The sequence below is a fragment of the Haemorhous mexicanus genome, chromosome 2, assembly GCF_027477595.1.
Source record: "Haemorhous mexicanus isolate bHaeMex1 chromosome 2, bHaeMex1.pri, whole genome shotgun sequence".
NCBI lineage: Eukaryota > Metazoa > Chordata > Aves > Passeriformes > Fringillidae > Haemorhous > Haemorhous mexicanus.
In genome coordinates, this window is record NC_082342.1 from 16,737,778 (window position 1) to 16,755,354 (window position 17,577).

A 17,577-nucleotide genomic window follows, 5' to 3' on the forward strand; every position below is an offset into this window, starting at 1 on the left:
CTGTACAGAAGAAAAGCTTTTCCAGTGAGGTTTTGTTTGTGTCTGCTTTAAAATTTTGTGAATGCTTTAAAATAATGCTAACATAACTCTAGCACAATAGTTCTCCCCTACAACTCATTCCTTTGCAAATTGAATATCTCCTTCTGCTAGTGTTTCATACACACAGAATTTCCACTGGAAGCTCCTGTGAGGGGATAAAATGCCAGGCAGGGATTTCCAATATGCAGTTTATTTTGGTTGTGCATGTATCTTGTCTTATCCAAGGAGATTTTTTTTTTGCCTTTGTATACAAAATCTTTCAATGTCCATTTTGAAGTTAAAGAAAAATGAACTTTCATAACCTCTGCCACTTCTGATTACTTCTTAAAAGTGTCAGTTTACACGGAAAAGCCAGAAGAAATTGAGATAAACAGACATCTGTACATTTTAGCCATTCATGTATAAAACATCTGTCCATCCATGCAATGTTAAGACTATAAGTAACTTTGCAGTTACATCTGAGCCCGTTGCTGGGGCAGCAAGGTAGCATTTATCTCCCATGTGTATTCTATCAATTTCTTTTTTTCTTAAAGCAGCTTCCTAAAACAAAAAACAGAAAAGCAGTGGTTAAGTTCATCCTTTCACACATTGATTCAAGGCTTATACAAGGCAGCCCTTACTGCTTTCCAGCTGTGGAAAATCTAGATGCTGATCCTTTTCAAGAAGAAAAAAAATTAACGACTGACATGGAAAAATGGGAGCTGCTGTTCCTTTCAATTAAAAAAAAACATTGCTGAAGATCTGGGAACACGAGATTTTGCAGCTGTATATATTTTCAATAGGATGCCAAGGAACTGTACTACAGTATCATTCAAAGTAACCCAACAAGTTGTGGTTTGCTGCTTCCTACAGCAGGAATACAGTTCATGCTAACGATTCAGTCTTTGAGGACCTTCCTTGTTCTTGGATTTTATCAAAGCACACAGCTCAAATTGATTAATCGTTTGGAATTGTAAAGTTTCTGTTACAGACAGTGCCCGCCATATCAGACAGGACTGTACCAATGATCTGTCTGGTGCTGGTCAGTTGCCAAATCTTCAGAACTCGAGACAAACTAGCAGTTTTGTTTTGGCTTTTTAAAATTTCTGGTTGTGAACAAAGCACTGGGCAATGGGAATTACACCAGAAGAAGTAATAAGTAAAGTAAAGCTATCTGTGCTTTCAGGGACCTGAATTGATGTCAGAGCTCTGACACCCATTAACTCTGGGATTCCTCTTCACTGCCTTTTTTTTTTTTTTTTTTTTTTGTTTCCCCTGGGACTTCTGGGATTATTAAATACTGTAAAAGGGTTGAACCTCTTTAAAAATAATGTTGAAATCTTAGCCTCCAGTGTCCTAGCATTTCTAGAACCTTAAAAAATAATACAGTAATGTGAAGGCCACCGGACAAAATATCAAAGGAGTTAGTTATCCAGACAAGACATTTCACTCACATTTGATGCTGCCTAACAAACTCTGCAAACTGGCGGTCTTTAGCGTAGAGCTCTATAATTCGAATTCTGTCCTGAATTTCCTGGAATAAAATAAACAGAATTGTAAGAACATAATAGAAATCAGAATGCTACTGAAATAACTGATTTCTGGGTTTTGGGAAATAAAGCTCCTATGTGTTTCTATTTCAAAGAGTGGAGCTTGAAATTGGGCACTCCAACACTAAAATTCTTTATTTTTTTTATTTTATTATAGTTTTTCCAATTGAAAAAAAAAATAAGTGAAGCACTTTGTTTGACTTTGGTAATACCTCACTTTCAAATCAAAACCAGGGTTCGGGCAGAGTGTACATTTCAACAGGCTTTCACAAAACCATTTATCTCTCTTTGCCTACCAGTCAGCCTATCAGCTACATACTGGATTCACACCTCTCACAGTTGCTTAAGGATCTGTGGTTAGTTCTGGGATGTAAATCCCTTCTCTTTTCCCTTCTAGAGTAAACCTTGGATACTGTGTATACAGGAAGAAGTAAGATGTGATCTAACCTGCAGGTTATAGAGAGATATAAACTTTAAAAACAATCAGAAAACAACCAAAACAAAAGCATCCTGTGAAAAGGCCTGGATGTACCAATTTTTTTCACTGTGCAACTACTCTTACATAAGAGAGTTGGCTTTAAAAGGTAAATGTTGTGTCAAGTAATACATCAAACCTCCCCAGCTCCCGTGAAGTTATCTAAAGGATCAGCTCCTTTATAATGTGAAATTCATTACAGGTCAGAACAAAACCATAACTTTCTCTAAAAGCAAGCAGGGAAAGCAAGCTTTTCTGTCTTCTTTCAAATAGCTGCAGCAGCTGCAACCTGTTTGTCTGGAGCACAGACACTGGGGAAAGATCGAGCCCACCTCTGAGGTTACAAGTGTGGAATAAGCTTACTGTTTCCATGATCTTTCCCATGCCACTATGAAAACAAGGTCATTTACCTCCTTAGTAAGCTCACTGTTTTCATAAATGTGCCTGATCTCTTCACTGCTGTAGTCTGTGGATGTCTCTGCACTGGTGGAACTGTAGGACGTGAGCTGCGGATATCTCCGGTAATAATGGCTGTAGCCAGTCGTGTCACTCTCATACATGGGGTTGTATTTAACTGCATTCTCAATGGACGAGAGGCTGTCACCCTGCCTGGGGGAGCAATAAACACACTGTGAGCTTCTCTGCAGCCTGGGAGGGCAGCAGATAGACTAAGGAAGCCTGGCATTTGGAGGTGCCTGTACGTCCTGTTGCTTGTACACCGTGTGATATAGGACTGATGACAGAATTATCCTGTTTGTAGCTGGTGTGGTTTAAAATATTAGATGGCGTCACCTACCCCTGGGAGTCCCCAGTATCACTCTTTGTGTACTGATCTCGAAGGGTCCTGGCCAAGAAGAAGATGACAGCAGATGCCACAAGAAGGAATCCTGCCACAGAAGCAATTGCAATACCCACGACCAGGGGCTCAGACACGTATTCCTCACAGTGCTCCCCTCTGTACCACCAGTTCTCTCCCACACGGCACCTGCCACAAAGAAACACAGGGAAATTACACACCAGCAAAAGCTTTGGTTAATGTATTTAAGTTCCTGTTATGATGTGCCCTCAGTTAAATTACCCAAAAAAAAAAAATCTTTGCATTGTCCAATCACTAATTTTCTTTATTATTGTTATTGTTAAGGACATACTTTTTGGTAGATAATCATGTAACAGTTTGAGTTAAAAGAGACTTTTAATGGTCATCTAGTCCTCTGCAAGGAGCAGGGATGTCTTCAACTAGATCAGGTTGCTCAGAGCCCCATCCAATCCAGGGGCATCTACCATCTCTCTGGATAACCAGTTCCAGTGTTTCACTACTGTAAAAAATTTCTTCCTTATCTCTAGTCTGAATCTACCTTATTTTAGTTTAAAACCATTAAGCCTTGCCCTGTCACAACAGACCCTGCCAAAGGGCTTGTCCTCACCCTTCTTTCAAGCTCCCTTTAGTATGGAAAGGCCACAGAAAGGGTCTCCCAGGAGCCTCCTCTTCTCCAGGATGATCAACCCCAACCATGGAATTGAATGAAGGTAGGAAAAATAGCAAAAGGGTAATGCATTTGTGGAAAACACCTGTGCTTTATGAAATTTACAATACCCTGTGAGGCGTTCAAATTGGAAGGTGTTTATTTAGACTGAAAAAAACCTCCTGCCCTGATTGAGCCTTGCATGTGATGTATCATCACTGCAAAGGCAGAACTGGAACAGGCTTGGTTTCAGATACTTACCTGCTTCTGATTAACACTATCACACAAATGTTTAAATGCATAATGCATCTGTGACAATATACAATTTCAAAGTTCTAAAACCATTTCTTATTTCTTCTGTTAGCAGTCTAAGATTGACTTTAGAGAAGTTCTAGGTGAACTTTAAAAACAAAATCACGTGAAGAAACATAAATAACTACCAGTAGTAATACTACTGTTTGTGGTTGTTTTCTTAATTTTTATTGATAGGCACATTTTATTTTTTAAAAATAGACTATTACATTGTTTGAAAAGTAAAAAGTAAAGTGCTATGTCAGGGGCATCACCAATTTGTCTTCATCTTGTACAAAGTCTTTTTGATTACCTGCAAAATATAGCAATCCTGTATCTTTCTTTTTAAGCAAATATCTGGGGCCTGTTCCTTCATCCTTGTATGAAACCACATGATTTTTCCCAAATATACACTGATTTACTTTTATGTTTTTTTCCAGACCAAAAGCAGTATATTTAATGTATTTATGCACTATCAATGTGATGTTCGGACATAAATTTGTGTTATGGAATTAACTCTCATAGGTGACATGACACTATCAAACACTTTGCTATTTGAGAAAACCTCCAGAGGTAAATTCTGTCCCCCAAAGGCCAATAAAAGTGATTTGAACAACAGAGTGTGTTCCATTACAACCTCTACTCCTTGTTAGTTTTATTTTTTGATGCTTCTGTTCTATTAATTTGTTACTGTCTCATTTATGATATATACCTAGGAAAACAAATGTTCATACTGCGACTTGCACTGAGCAGCATAACACGAATGATTATCACAATCTAGTCACTTGTTACACAACATTGCACAGAATTTTGGACAAATCTTATGGAATGCTACAACAGAGAGGGTGCAATAGGAGTTTTCATCCAGGAAGCACAACTTCCAGCAGCAGGGTGACCTACCTACAGATGGCCCCTTGCCCAGGGCTTATGTCACACTTGCCGTCGTTCAGGCAGAAGTTTGGCTGCAGGTCACAAATGCTGTTGCATGGCAGCCCATCGATGCTGAGGTAGCCAGGGTTGCAGACACACTCAGCTTCCCCACTCCAGCGATTTACTAAGCATTCAGAGAACTCGTTGCAGGCCTGGAACTTGCAGGGATCTGCTTGCTCACCTGACAATACACAGAGTAAAAACTATTAATGAAAGGGGAGAGCCTTAACTGAGACAAGGTGCTGGCTGCTGTCTTCTCTAATGGTCTCACGATAATCCACAAAAATCCTGTATGCATCTTTCCTGAGTAACAAAGGGTTCTGCTAAGGTGAACAAGCACTAGCAAATATTCCTCTGTCTGCACACGCCGGTGGCATGGCTAAGACCACTCAAAAAACAGTCAAAAAAGCAAATATCATGTTTGTTTTCTGTCTGTTTTCATCCTGAAACAGACAGAACCTCCTATTTTCTCTGTCTGCTGGAACTCTCACAAATGAGAAAACCACAGGTGATCTCCAATATTTCTTGCTATGGAAAACCTAGGCAGTATATGGGGAAGGGCAGTGGGATTTCAGGCACTCGCCATCTGCTGTAAGGGGATTTGCCTTTTTGTCTGCAAGGAGCACGAGCTTGTAGCATTCAAGATCTCTCACTTGTATCATGCTTAAGAGGCTGGCATGCAGTTCAACAATATCAGAACACTTGCCATGCTAATGAGACCATCCTTATAAGAGACCTATCTGGGAAGAACAGCTACCATATGCCAACAGGTCAGCACTCAGCTTTCTCTAACCTCAAAACAGGAGATATTTCTGGGTTGCTTATGTGGTAAACCACTGGCTAACTTGGACAGGGGACAAAACCAAAAAATCCTTCTCCCTGTATCAGAGAATCAAGGGGGCCTGCAACTTTTTAGTGCAACCAAGACCTTATCCCAAGCATGAGGCAGCAACTGTTACCTGTGCAGATGCCCACCTGGCAGGTAAACTGGCTACCACCTGTGGGAATAACCACGTGGAGTAAGTTCAAACCACACATGAAAGCAATCACAAGAGAGATGAGCACCACTGTTCTCCCTGAGCCATCTTGTCCTCCACTTCCCAGGTCAAATACAGGGGCATTATACAGAGAATTCCATGGGGTTTTTTTTCTCCATAAATCTGTATGGACCCCATACAGCTTTCTCTGTCTGGGTCCCACTTTTACTTTCATTTCTTCAGCCCCAGAGCAGATTTTAATTTGTCTGTTTTTTCTCTATGAAGGACTGTCTTTCTAAAGCCCAGCCTGTGACAAGAAGTGGGCAGCCTCTGAACTGTTGGGATCCTTAGCACTTCAACCAGAAATTTGTCTGGATCCCTTGCCTTAAGCTGCATTTTCCTGCTGTCCTTACCCGATTCAACATCCAGGGAGTATTTATCAATGGCCAGGTTCATGGTGTGATATGCAGTGTTGCAGAAATCTTCCAGGATCATGTACACAGCGTTGGTGACATTCCGAGGCACAGGTTTGGCAAATTTCATTCGACTGTTCACCACAATGCTGCCATTTCTGAAGTTCAGGATTTCCAGATTCTGGAATCCTGTCAGATTTGACTGAAGGTAGGGCACCAGCTGCAACACAGGGGATATGACAGAAAAGCTCAATCTTTGAGTCTCTGCTCGAGCCAGTTGCACAGTTACTGCAGCAGACAATTAGAGTCTGAAAGATGTTATCCAAATCCTTCATCAAGGGCATTAATCTTTAACCAGCTGAGGTCTGTGCTGGCAGCCTGCCAGGAGCCTGAGTACTTCAGGCAGTTCTTAAGAGTATAGCAATTTGCAAGGAGTTTCTAAAAATCTACAATTCAGAAACACAGTTCTCAGGACACATGTTCTCCCTTGATCTAAGTACCTGGAATACTCGCCATTTCACAGGATTTTTCCTTCGAGCATGTCCCACTTCCCTCTCTCTGCTTTGCTTCCTTCATCTCTCACAGGAGAATGTTTGTTTCACTCAGAAGAGGGGAATTTCCCAGTTAAAATTTGGCCATTTTTGCTGTGTAACTCCTGTGAGGCTTTCCAAGTCATCAGTCAGGTTAGGAATGGCTTAGTTCTCTGAGCTACCTCTTACTTAGGACAGGTCAAATGTGTTTCAGAAAAGTTACCTGCTCACAGCCCTAGGTTTTCTTGCATCTACCTCCCTACACACTAAATACAGAGCACTCTGGAAGCAAGTAGGAGGAGTGTATAGTGACTTCAGCTACACTGCTGTATTCATTGGCACCAGCAGAGCAGCTGGTCCATGATGCCAAGGAGCTCTCCTTTAGAGAGACTAATATCTGAATAAAAGATGAACAGCATCCCACTACTCATTTCCAGACAGAACTTTCCCCACAGAGGGACACAAGTCTTAAATGTAAACACCAGTTTTGAGTTGCTCTCTCTGAGGGATGACTAAATATAATTTACCAACAGCTTTTGTCTGTCTGGTAATGGACATTTAGCACAGAAGTGACTCTTACCAGTTCCAGGAATCGCTGCTCCAAGGCTTTGTATTCAGGGGAGTTTTTATTAAACAGGTCCTCTGAAAACATCATGTTGGTAACCCGGAGACTGAAGAACACAACTAGAGCTCGGGACGGGACGGTGCTGCTGTAGTGAGTTTCGTGGGTGGCCCAAGCCACACTGGCCATCTCTGTGGACTGGACACGAGTGGTTAGCTCAATGTGACTTTCAGTCATTCTCCTTCCCTCCTCAGTCTGCTCAGGAGAAAATTGGGCTGTGCTAACATGACCCAGGTCTACTGAAACATCCAGGACTCTTGTTGCTTCATCTTCCAGCTTTGTTGAGGTAGCCACAGGCAATGATAGCGTGGATCCCACAGGAGGGAGATGGGATGGAAGCTCAGCGGTGCTTGTTGTTACACTCACTGTTTGATAATCCATAGCAGTGCTGAAGCTCATGGAAATACGTGTGCCATGGTCTGTACCGTCCTGTCCAGCAAAGCCCTCTAGGACAGTGGTGTGACCTATTGCAGAAGGACCTGCAGCTGAACCTCGAGTAACCACTGCTGGCACTGCTGGTTGCACTGTCTGATCTAAGGAGGTTTCTAGTGCCCTGTCAGTAGGCCAAACATCAGCTGGTTCCTTCACTGCTGATCCAAGAGTGTCTTGGTCTGCCAGTGATGAATCCAGGGCTTGCTGCTCTTCTGTGGAAGCAACAGGCTTTACCACAGAAGGATCTGCAGTCAGAATAGTTTCTAATGAGATTGTGTCCAAGTGCCCTATTGTAGCAGCTTCCATTACATCTGGCTGCTTCACTGTGAATAGTTCTTCTACCACTGCCCTGTCTTCGCTGCGGTGTTCAACTACTTCAGGGATTATGTTCTGGCCCACACTAGACTCCTCAGGTTGCTCCATACTGACATTCCCTGCAGATGTATGGAGACTATCTTCCACAGACAGATCTGTATGTGGTGGTGAGACAGGGGCCTCTCCAGCTGGCATGACAAAAGAGGAGTCATACATGCCCAGTGTTTCTGTCTGTGTAGATGGTTCCACAGACGATGACTCTTCTGTCTGTAACAGAGGTACTTGCGGAGTTGTAGTCTCTGGAAAGACAAATATTTCAGACTCATCAAGGAAATCTTTTATATCGACTATCCCTTCATTCTCATCTTTGGAAAGATCGTAATCTAATTTATTCCCAGAGTTAAGAATATAGTCTAAAATCATGCCTTCAGAAATATCCTCAGTTTTGCTTAATAAGGACTCATTGTCATCTTCAAGCCAGCTATCAGGACCAGGGTAGAAAACTGGTTCCAGGGTTGCTTCTTCCCAAGGCCAGATACTTGATTCCATTTCTTTTCCTGAACCATCAAAAGCTGAACCAGACCCATCATCATATATAACTCTATCTCCAAGAAATATATCAGTTTCGTCTTCCATAGGGGGCACTTCTAAGGGAAAAGGAATTTCTTCCACAGAGTCTGCACTGTCACTGCCCTCAGGACTACCTTGGATTACTTCTTCCTTCTCTTTAATATCAGTCTCTACAACTGATGAAGAGGCCACTGTTGGTGCAGAAAGCAAAGGAACTGCATAGTCATCGGTAGATGGAGATTCTTCAGGCACAAAGTGAGAAGGACTTAAAGGCAAAAGTTCTTCAGATGCTCCAGTATCTTCAAACATTAAAAATAAAACAAATTGACAATTAGATGTTGTTTGTGATAAAAAGTGTCAAATTTCATTAATTTTATTATCTGTAGATCTGTGTTCCACATTTTCCAAAATATATCCTGGCCTTTGTATGCCAAAGTCATAAGGACCCCTGTTAACCTCTCCCACTTTCCATTCAGACATATTCTATGGGCCAAGTCAAGACATACAAAATTATTTCTATGCTATTTAACAAGTGCCATGTATGTATCATTTCCAGAAGAGAGAAACAGGTATTATTAGCTATTACAAGCATTTTACCTTGGTATATAGCTCTTGGATACATGGGCACACAAAAGGTAAAAACGGGCAGAGAAAGATACTCAATTTTCAGACCTTTCTGAAAACTCATTTCAGTGAACTATAGTTTGGTCAGTATCAGGAAATAGTTGTATCCAAATTTAAGCTTTGGTCAATATCATTAACTTACCATCTAAAGAGCTGGGGGCTGAAAGCCATTCCAGAGAGTCCACAGAATCATGCTCTAACACTGGTACAGTGACTAAATGAGTAGTCTCTACATTCTGCCCATCAGGCAAAGAAGTGACATCAACCTCTGAGGAAAGTGGAGCTTCAGGTTCCAAACCGGCCTCATAGTCAATGTTCTCTGGTCTTGGCTGGATTTCATTGTCACTGGCCTGCTCACTGTCTGAGCTGGAATCTGGTTTGGTGTAATCAAAGGGCAAGGCATTGCTGACTGTCGACTCATCTGCAGAAGGACGTTCAGCTAAAAAGGTGCTGTCCTGGAACATAAAGCCACTGTTAATATTTCCACTGTTATAGGGGAATCACTGGTTGTCTGCATTGGGCTGAACACACAGAAGGGGTTAACAGCAGGCAGTGGCCGAGCCTCAGACTACTGCCTCTGAGGGAGCAATGCACAGCAGCAGGATGAGACCCTTGCCAACCTTGTGCAACAGACATGTAAGATGCACATCCTTCTGACAAATGGCATGTCCAGTCATGTCCACCAAAAATGGAAAGGAGCCATTCTGATTGCTTGGAGTGCAGAACCCCTTAGGGTATTAAGAGATTTACCATCTGTATCCAACCCCATCTCCTTTCCTATGCTGAAAAAAAAAATCAATCTGTCCATCTCCAGCTAAATCAAAGATAAATTCTTTCTGCCTTTCTAAAGCATGATGGGCTGTTATTCATCAGCCACACAACCAATTCAGTAATTCTAATATTTCAGTTATGTGATACATGAAACAGTGTAGAAAGTGAACTTCAGTGAGTGCATGCCCAGTTATCATTTATTGATATCTTTTAGTTTGTGGGTATGAGAACCCAGGAGAATAACAAAGACCAGAACATAATGAAGAGCATTTAGAACCTGGAATAATTTAGTCTCAAAGCCAAGATACCTGTGCAGAAAGAAAAAAAAAAATCTATCAGCAGAAATGAACAACAAAATGCAGGCAGAATGAATTTGTGATTATTTGAAATTTGAAAAAATAACTCGTCATTACATCTCCAATTTCCATACTGTTTACTTACTATTCCATGTTCCAGTCATTAGTTGGTTTACAGTTAAAGTAGTTAGCATATTTCATCTTTGAATATTAACCTCCTACTGTGGTGTCTGATGAGGTAATTATATTAGGAAAAGGCAATAAAGATAATAAGTTATTGTGTCAAGGCTATGAAAGCAAGCTGATAGCCTAAAACTCAGGAATTAGTGTTTTACATGGATACCTGCCCACATATAAATGCTGTACAGCAGTGGGATAAGGACCAAAAACCCTGAAAAACTGCCAAGCAATTTCAAGAAGCAGCAATTTGCTAAGGGCTAACAAACTGCCAATAGTGACAAGTAAAGTACCGTGGACACATGTTTCTGTAATTTCAGTTCTAAACCACTGTAATAATTTCTGTAGCACACTCTTCTTGTCAAAACTGTCTGTGTTGCTTGACCAGCAGGAATAACGGGAAGAAGCCAAATACTTCTCAATTTGAAATTTTACTCCGGGTTGAAATGTGGGTGAATTAAATTTTCAGCTTAATTCAAACTGCATTTGAATGCTTTGGAAACAGGACAGTTAAGGTACTTTTTTCTTCTTAAATTACTTGTTTGCATGTAATGATCATATTTAAAAATGCCAGTTGTTATGCCACTGCATTCTCATTCAAATTTTTTAATTTATATGGTGACAATCCGTTGAAAAGGATATATACCATAGAGACCTGTGCCCCAGCAATTTTATTTTTGGCAAGACTAGCCACTATAAAGCTGTAAAAAGAGTTACTGAATAAAATTAGAAATAAATTACACATATAAATTCCATAAAGAATGAATTAGGACTACCAGGAATTTCTCCTCAATATATTTATTTAATGTAAGCATTTAGTTGCCAGGGATTGCACCTCATCATTTATTTGAATGTGGATAAATGCTCTTATGGCAACTAACATTATTCAAAAATTCTTGTTACAGGGCAATATATTATACTAACAAGTTTAATACCATATTGGCTACTTCTGGTTTTCACCAGAATGTAAAAGGCTTACAAATATGATAGATGGCTGTAAACACAGAACTCTTCTCCCTGATTTTCATTTTCTGCTGCCAGAAAGGCATTGCAATCCTCAAGCCAGAGTGTTCTTCCTCTTACAACTCAACATAAACGAGAAAATACAGATTTCAAAAACTAGACCTGATTTTTGCTTTACTTTTAAAGAGAGCTGCAAAACTCAAAAGAATCAGTTGTACCATCTAGTAGCAATTGGATGGTGAAATCATGACAGTCCCATGTAATGTCATGATATTGGTATGCTAATGCAAATCCAGTTTATTCTCAAATCCCCTGGGGAAAACTATAGCAAAATTCTTTTCCATAGGTAACAGTTCTACTTGAAAGCTGCTACTTGAATCATAGAGGTTTGACATCTGTGGAAATAATTGTGTACTGTTTAAGCATATATAGGATTTTCTTATATTTATCTGAAGCTACTTTGCAAATTACCTGTGTATGGCAGATTGTACACAGCTGGTTTGGGGAAATACTTGATACCTTTTACATTATCAGAGTTTTTGACTGAAGGTATAGAAGCCTTTATTCACAGTCATGATTAGAGAAATATTACTTCCACAATTTTTTGTCATAATAATACTCCCAAAAAAACAGTTTAAAATTAATTATTGCAAAGCTACCACTACTCTAAAATATCTTCCTGCCTGCACACCTGTCAGAATGGCAGACTACTTACTTACTACAATAAACAACATTTTAGACTAGTTAGATGTCTCCAGTAAGATATCTCCAGTAGAGAAAGCCCTTTTCTGAAAGCCAACCTAAATTGTTGTTTATCTACACCATGTTTAATCCATTATGGCAAATCCACACGAATTTTTATTTTAGACATCAATGAGTAGTTTTTAAGACTCAGAGAAAGCTGTCATACCTACATCCATTCTAACAATATTTGCATTCTGTGAAAACAAATTTTGCTTACATAAAAAATTTCAGAAGATGGCTAAAATTAAATGTGTCTGTGTTCATAACATTATCTCATGATGGACTGAGTAAGAACCAGCACAAGTGGGTCTGGATTTTAGGGCATGATCTGAGCTCGTTTCTTGTTGAAAGCACATCTGTGTTACAGAACAGAGCAGAGAGCAGAAACCAACTGCCCAGACAATGGCTCAGCACTCAGAAGATCTCTCTGTTGGCAGAACTGACTTGATCTCAGCATTGCTGGCACCTAGCTCAGTATCTTTGCTAAAGTCCCTTTGTACAGACATGGTCAGGGACACCAAGTCTCCTGTCCAAAAGAGAACTCTAGTCTGTGCCTTGGATTATTCCAGAGGGAGTCGGAGGAGAAAATTACAATTTCAAGAGACAAAAAAAAAAAAGAACCAGTGTCAGTTATTTTCCTCTGCTGGTATTAGGAAGGTGGACATAATTTTAAAACCAAATTGAGAATTTTTCTTTGAAATAAATACAGTAACAAAAAGAGCTTATGAAACTTAGTGTTTTATCTGTTCTAGCAGCCAGCTGTAGGGTCTACATCTATTTCTTCTTTCCAAAAAAAAGTAGCAGCATGGAAGGAAGAATCACCTCTTTAGAAATGTTTACAATCAGAATAGGATGATCACAGAAAACTGTTGGGCAGCAGACACTAGAATTGTCACGTGAGAGGTTTCACCAGTTTTTACTCCAATATAAGGAGTGCCTTCATTAGTACTTACTCTGCATGAACAACAGGATAGAGAAGCTCTGAGTGTTGGCTACAATTCTACCTTGCTGAACTAAATTGTTCAAATGTGTCCAAAGGCCAATGCTGAGAACCATACTCACATCAAACTCCGGGCGCTCCAGCACAACTGGGTGCTCAGTAATCCAGGATGGGTCTTCTGAGGTGGAGTGCAGTATTTCCTTCACTGTGGAAATAGAAACACTTGGGATCTAAAGGCTGCAGTAACAGTGTGAGGAAGTCGTGTTCAAAGACTGACTGAAAAACCCTCTCTGGTTTCAGATTTGGAAGTAAAATCTTCTCAAAAATTTTGCCAGAGAGATTTTGTTTCAGGAAATGCCTCCAAATCACTGACAGAAAGTGAAGGGGAAAGATAAGAACAAAGGGGTGTCAGCACGCTTTCATCACCTCTAGCAGGATCACTGAATATTCAACAATAATCTGGGTATTCCCTTTGTGCTGCCTAAGGCCAACACAGAGCTACTAATTTGAAGATCACCCTGATGCAATGTGCATCACGAGAACCACGTTTCCCCCTTCTATTCCTATTAATTTTGGAAAGTATTACTGAAACTGCACACCACAAACCTCAGTTTTAAAACAAGAATTAAAATTAAATGGGGGGCTAGGCTAATGGATGAAGAATGGATGCTACTGCTAATGACTTGACCTGGTTAAGATCAGAGCAAAACAGGCTATAACATAGTTGATTTTATTCTGTTTAATTTTTCAGAGGACAGCTAAAAAATTTACTCATCTGAGATTTATTTTATAAGAAGTCATATGTGTGGCACACCAGTGCATCAGAATTTATACCCACCATTAGTAAGCTGAAGAGAGTTTGGGTCTAAAGAGATGGAAGCATTTTCAAGCAGAGGGTTTTTCTGGAGGATCTCAGCAATATAATCTCGGAAATCACTGATGGTGTACACAACTGTTGGATTATCCTCTATGCCCATGAAGGAGTTGTCCTCCACCTTGTTTGAATGAAGGTTAATCAGGTCCCAGGTGGCATTGCTGATGGCTTTTCCATCAAATGTGACAGCATAGTGAACTTCCACCCCACTTCAGTTGTACAAAGAGAAGGAACACAGATGAGAAATCCCAGATTTTCCTAAGCAAGTAATCACTTTTTTATCCACAAGGGCACACGTCAATATCCTTTTTAATACAAAAGTGCACAGCTTTAAAGGATGAATAAAAACTACTTGATTCTTTTCACAAAGTTCTCAAGGGAAATGCAACCCAAAACTGACACCTGGTCTGGTGCCAGTCCCATATTTCTACTAGTGAATGGCAGACAGACCACAAGCAGACCAAAACACTGACTTTCTGCAAGCATTATTAGTGGGTCCACCAGCATGCAGTGGTGAGAGTGGTGATTTTAAGATTATACCAAAAATAGGAATGGCTCTGAGGTATGACAATAGACAGGAAAAATATGTTGTACATAGCAGCAAGTGAGAGCCCTAATCTCTGCCACTGTGCAGTATTAACCTGCTTGAAAGAATGTTTTTAATGGTAATAAAATAGTATTTAATTCATCAAATTAGGGAAATTTATCTAGACTCATTTGATCATTTATTCTATAACTCAGTTTGTGCACAGTTTAGGGGTTTTTCATATTAGCTGTCCTCCTTTTCTTAATTTTCTTTTCCTTAATACATCTGGATGTCCTTTTCCACATGACAGATTAGGCTGCAATCAGATTTACCATACGCTGGGCTTAAGCACAAGGGAACTTTACAAGATGCAACACATTTTGGCTGTAGACAGAACACATCAAGAAAAATTAAGTAGCCTCTGAAGCATTAGAAATATGTGCTCTGAATGCAGGTTTTCCTGATTCCACAGAGCTGGATTGGATTTCTAAAACAATGGCTCTGTTCAGAGAAGTCTTTAAAACCCCAGTTCCAGATACAACAGAGAAAATTCACAAACACACTGACTGAACCCAGGAGCTGGGGTTGTGCTGCTGTCTCTGTCATTGACATGAGCCCACCATAGGCTCACCATGGGCACTGACTGTCAGCAGAGGAGATTGAAAAGGAGAGCAGTAGTGAAAAGGCACAGGAAAGATGGAACAGAATGTGCTCCTCAAACATAACATTTAGGTTTAATACAACTGTGCTACCATTCATAACGCTTAAAAAATAACTACAACACCATCCTCTTTCTGGAAAGGACTGAACATCTTGTGAACAGTTGCATATAGTTTGTAAAGAGATTTGTGTTTCTAACCTTCTTTTAAAAGTTAGAATGCTCATTCTCTTTAATCTTGTTCATGGAAACTGGTTATGCTGACATACACACAGAACAAATTAATGCATTCAGTAAATTAAGGCTGCAGTTCTTTTTCTGTCTTGTGACATTCTTAACACTTCTTTCCTAAAGAAGGAAAATTCTGGATTCTTAACTTGCATATGTCTGATGGAAAACAAGTCCAGACTAATCCCATGTTCTGTTAAAGAACATTTATTAAAGTTCTGCTAAGATCTGCAGCACCTCTGTTCTTGAAGCTAAGCCAACAGCCTTTGCTGGAGAACTGCGGGGTTCTTATCTACTTCAGTTTCAGTAATAATAATAACCCCATATGTATTCAAGACTTTGCTGCAAAGTATGAAGACTTTGAGTCGTTGTTCAGCAATCTTGTTTTCTTCACAAAAGAGATTCTTATATACAAGTTACTCCAGTAGCTGACTTGTGTTTAGGATGATTTTTCCTGGCGTGGTTTTTTTTTTTTTTTTTTTTTTAATTATGACTTAAATAAGCAAATTAGGTTTATCCTTAATTGAAACAGATCGGTTTCTTGCAGTTTCTGGTAGAATCTTCTCTCACAATATTTATGTTAAATAACTATCTTGCTCTGAACACAAAAATACAAATCCCAAAAAACAATGCCCTCCAGCTAAACATGTTTTTGCCATCTGTATTATGACAATGTCTATAAAAAAGTTGTCTTTACCTGTCTTCCTCGGAAGGGCTGATTATAAAAACAAAAACAGAACAGCAAAACTCATTAAATTAATGTCATAACTTCCCTTAAGTCTTAAAAATTTAACACATTTGCTTTGGTATTCTACAGAGCATAACCATATGAAAACACATACAGGAAAATCATTTTAGTTGCATAGTTATTCATAGTTACTCAGCTACATAACAAATTGTTCTGTTTTTAGAGAACTAAAAGATATTTTCTATTGATCCCAAGGAATCAGCAGAGCAGAGCCATCTCAGATTATTGTAAATAACGTAGGTAAATTGCTGTCAGTATCAAGAAGATCAAGGATCACTTATTCTACCTAAAGGTTTAACTTACAACCAATGGGATTTTTGTCATGCACAGCAGAGAACAGACTTTGCCAGAAATATCAGCCCTTTTTTTGTCTTCTAAAATGCACCTAGTGCTTGCAAACCTACTAGACTGCAAATATCAAGATGGAAGGTTTTGCTGCCTTCCAGGCTGAAAACTGAATGCAGCCTAGGATTCCAACTACAAGAACCTCTCTCACCACAGTTGCTTTGTTACCTACATGTATGCTAATTAAAATACTCCTGACTATAATTCTAAGAAAGACAGCTTACAGTCTCAAAGAAAACACAATTTAAATTAACTGATGAAAACACTCATTAGATTCTCAAAGTTATATCCAGTCCATTCAAGAAAAATTACAATTTGTGAACCCTGTACTCCAAAACTTAGACATTTTACATTTGATGCATTAACTTAATAAATTAACTTTAAATGTCATTCTGAAGCACAAATGGATTTAAAAGTACATTTCTAGGAATACAGAGAGTTAAAACATTCCATATCATTTATCAAACTATCCCCCACCTCTTTCTTTTGATCCAAGAGTGAGAGACCTTCACACATCCTAAACACTAACCTTTAGAGCCATCCCAAATTAATATTAAGAATTTGAAAAATAAATTTAAATACACCATTTTTTCCCAAAAGGATTTCTGTGTCCTTCCTTGTTAATACTTGCGTATATTAGAAGTAGCAGATACGAATATATCCTTTAATTTTAGGATAGAATCTTGAACAATAATGCCTTGTCTTAAAATCACAGCAAACATTTCATGTGAAGAATGCCAGAAGGAAAAAAAAGAGTTCTGTATTTCTATTTCAGTTACATATATAGAGGTACCAAATATGAGAGCAGTCAGTTAATACATCCTAGGAGTTCCCACACATGCCTGACATCCTGCCAAGCATCGTGTCAGCTCATTGCACCATCCTACATGATCATGTTCAATCACCATATATGCATCAGGATCTTTGTACCTGTAATCCAGGACATGGATGTTTTTGTATCCAGGTAGTCCTTCAAATACGCTTTTAATCTATTTTGACAGAAAAACAAAAAAATTAACACGGACCCTGTTCACTTCTGCTCATGTGGTGAAGAATTAGGAAGCGTTTCTAGCATTGCCCAGAAATGTATCTGAGCT

The 17,577-nt window shown here is 39.4% G+C and overlaps 1 protein-coding gene across 1 annotated transcript in view; it reads right to left on the minus strand.

Moving 5' to 3' along the window:
• Positions 1 to 213: 213 nt before the first annotated feature.
• The window catches only part of IMPG2 (interphotoreceptor matrix proteoglycan 2), a 51,539-nt gene continuing 34,175 nt past the window's right edge, over positions 214 to 17,577 (minus strand). Inside the window, exons 10-21 of the mRNA XM_059870294.1 lie at positions 17,411 to 17,469; positions 16,085 to 16,102; positions 13,940 to 14,184; positions 13,224 to 13,306; positions 9,353 to 9,665; positions 7,228 to 8,885; positions 6,118 to 6,337; positions 4,698 to 4,908; positions 2,840 to 3,028; positions 2,454 to 2,652; positions 1,473 to 1,552; positions 214 to 579 (exon numbers count right to left, since the gene is read on the minus strand). Of these exons, the coding sequence (XP_059726277.1) occupies positions 567 to 579; positions 1,473 to 1,552; positions 2,454 to 2,652; positions 2,840 to 3,028; positions 4,698 to 4,908; positions 6,118 to 6,337; positions 7,228 to 8,885; positions 9,353 to 9,665; positions 13,224 to 13,306; positions 13,940 to 14,184; positions 16,085 to 16,102; positions 17,411 to 17,469 (3,288 nt within the window). The 3' untranslated portion in view covers positions 214 to 566. The remainder of the gene's footprint in view (positions 580 to 1,472; positions 1,553 to 2,453; positions 2,653 to 2,839; positions 3,029 to 4,697; positions 4,909 to 6,117; positions 6,338 to 7,227; positions 8,886 to 9,352; positions 9,666 to 13,223; positions 13,307 to 13,939; positions 14,185 to 16,084; positions 16,103 to 17,410; positions 17,470 to 17,577) is intronic.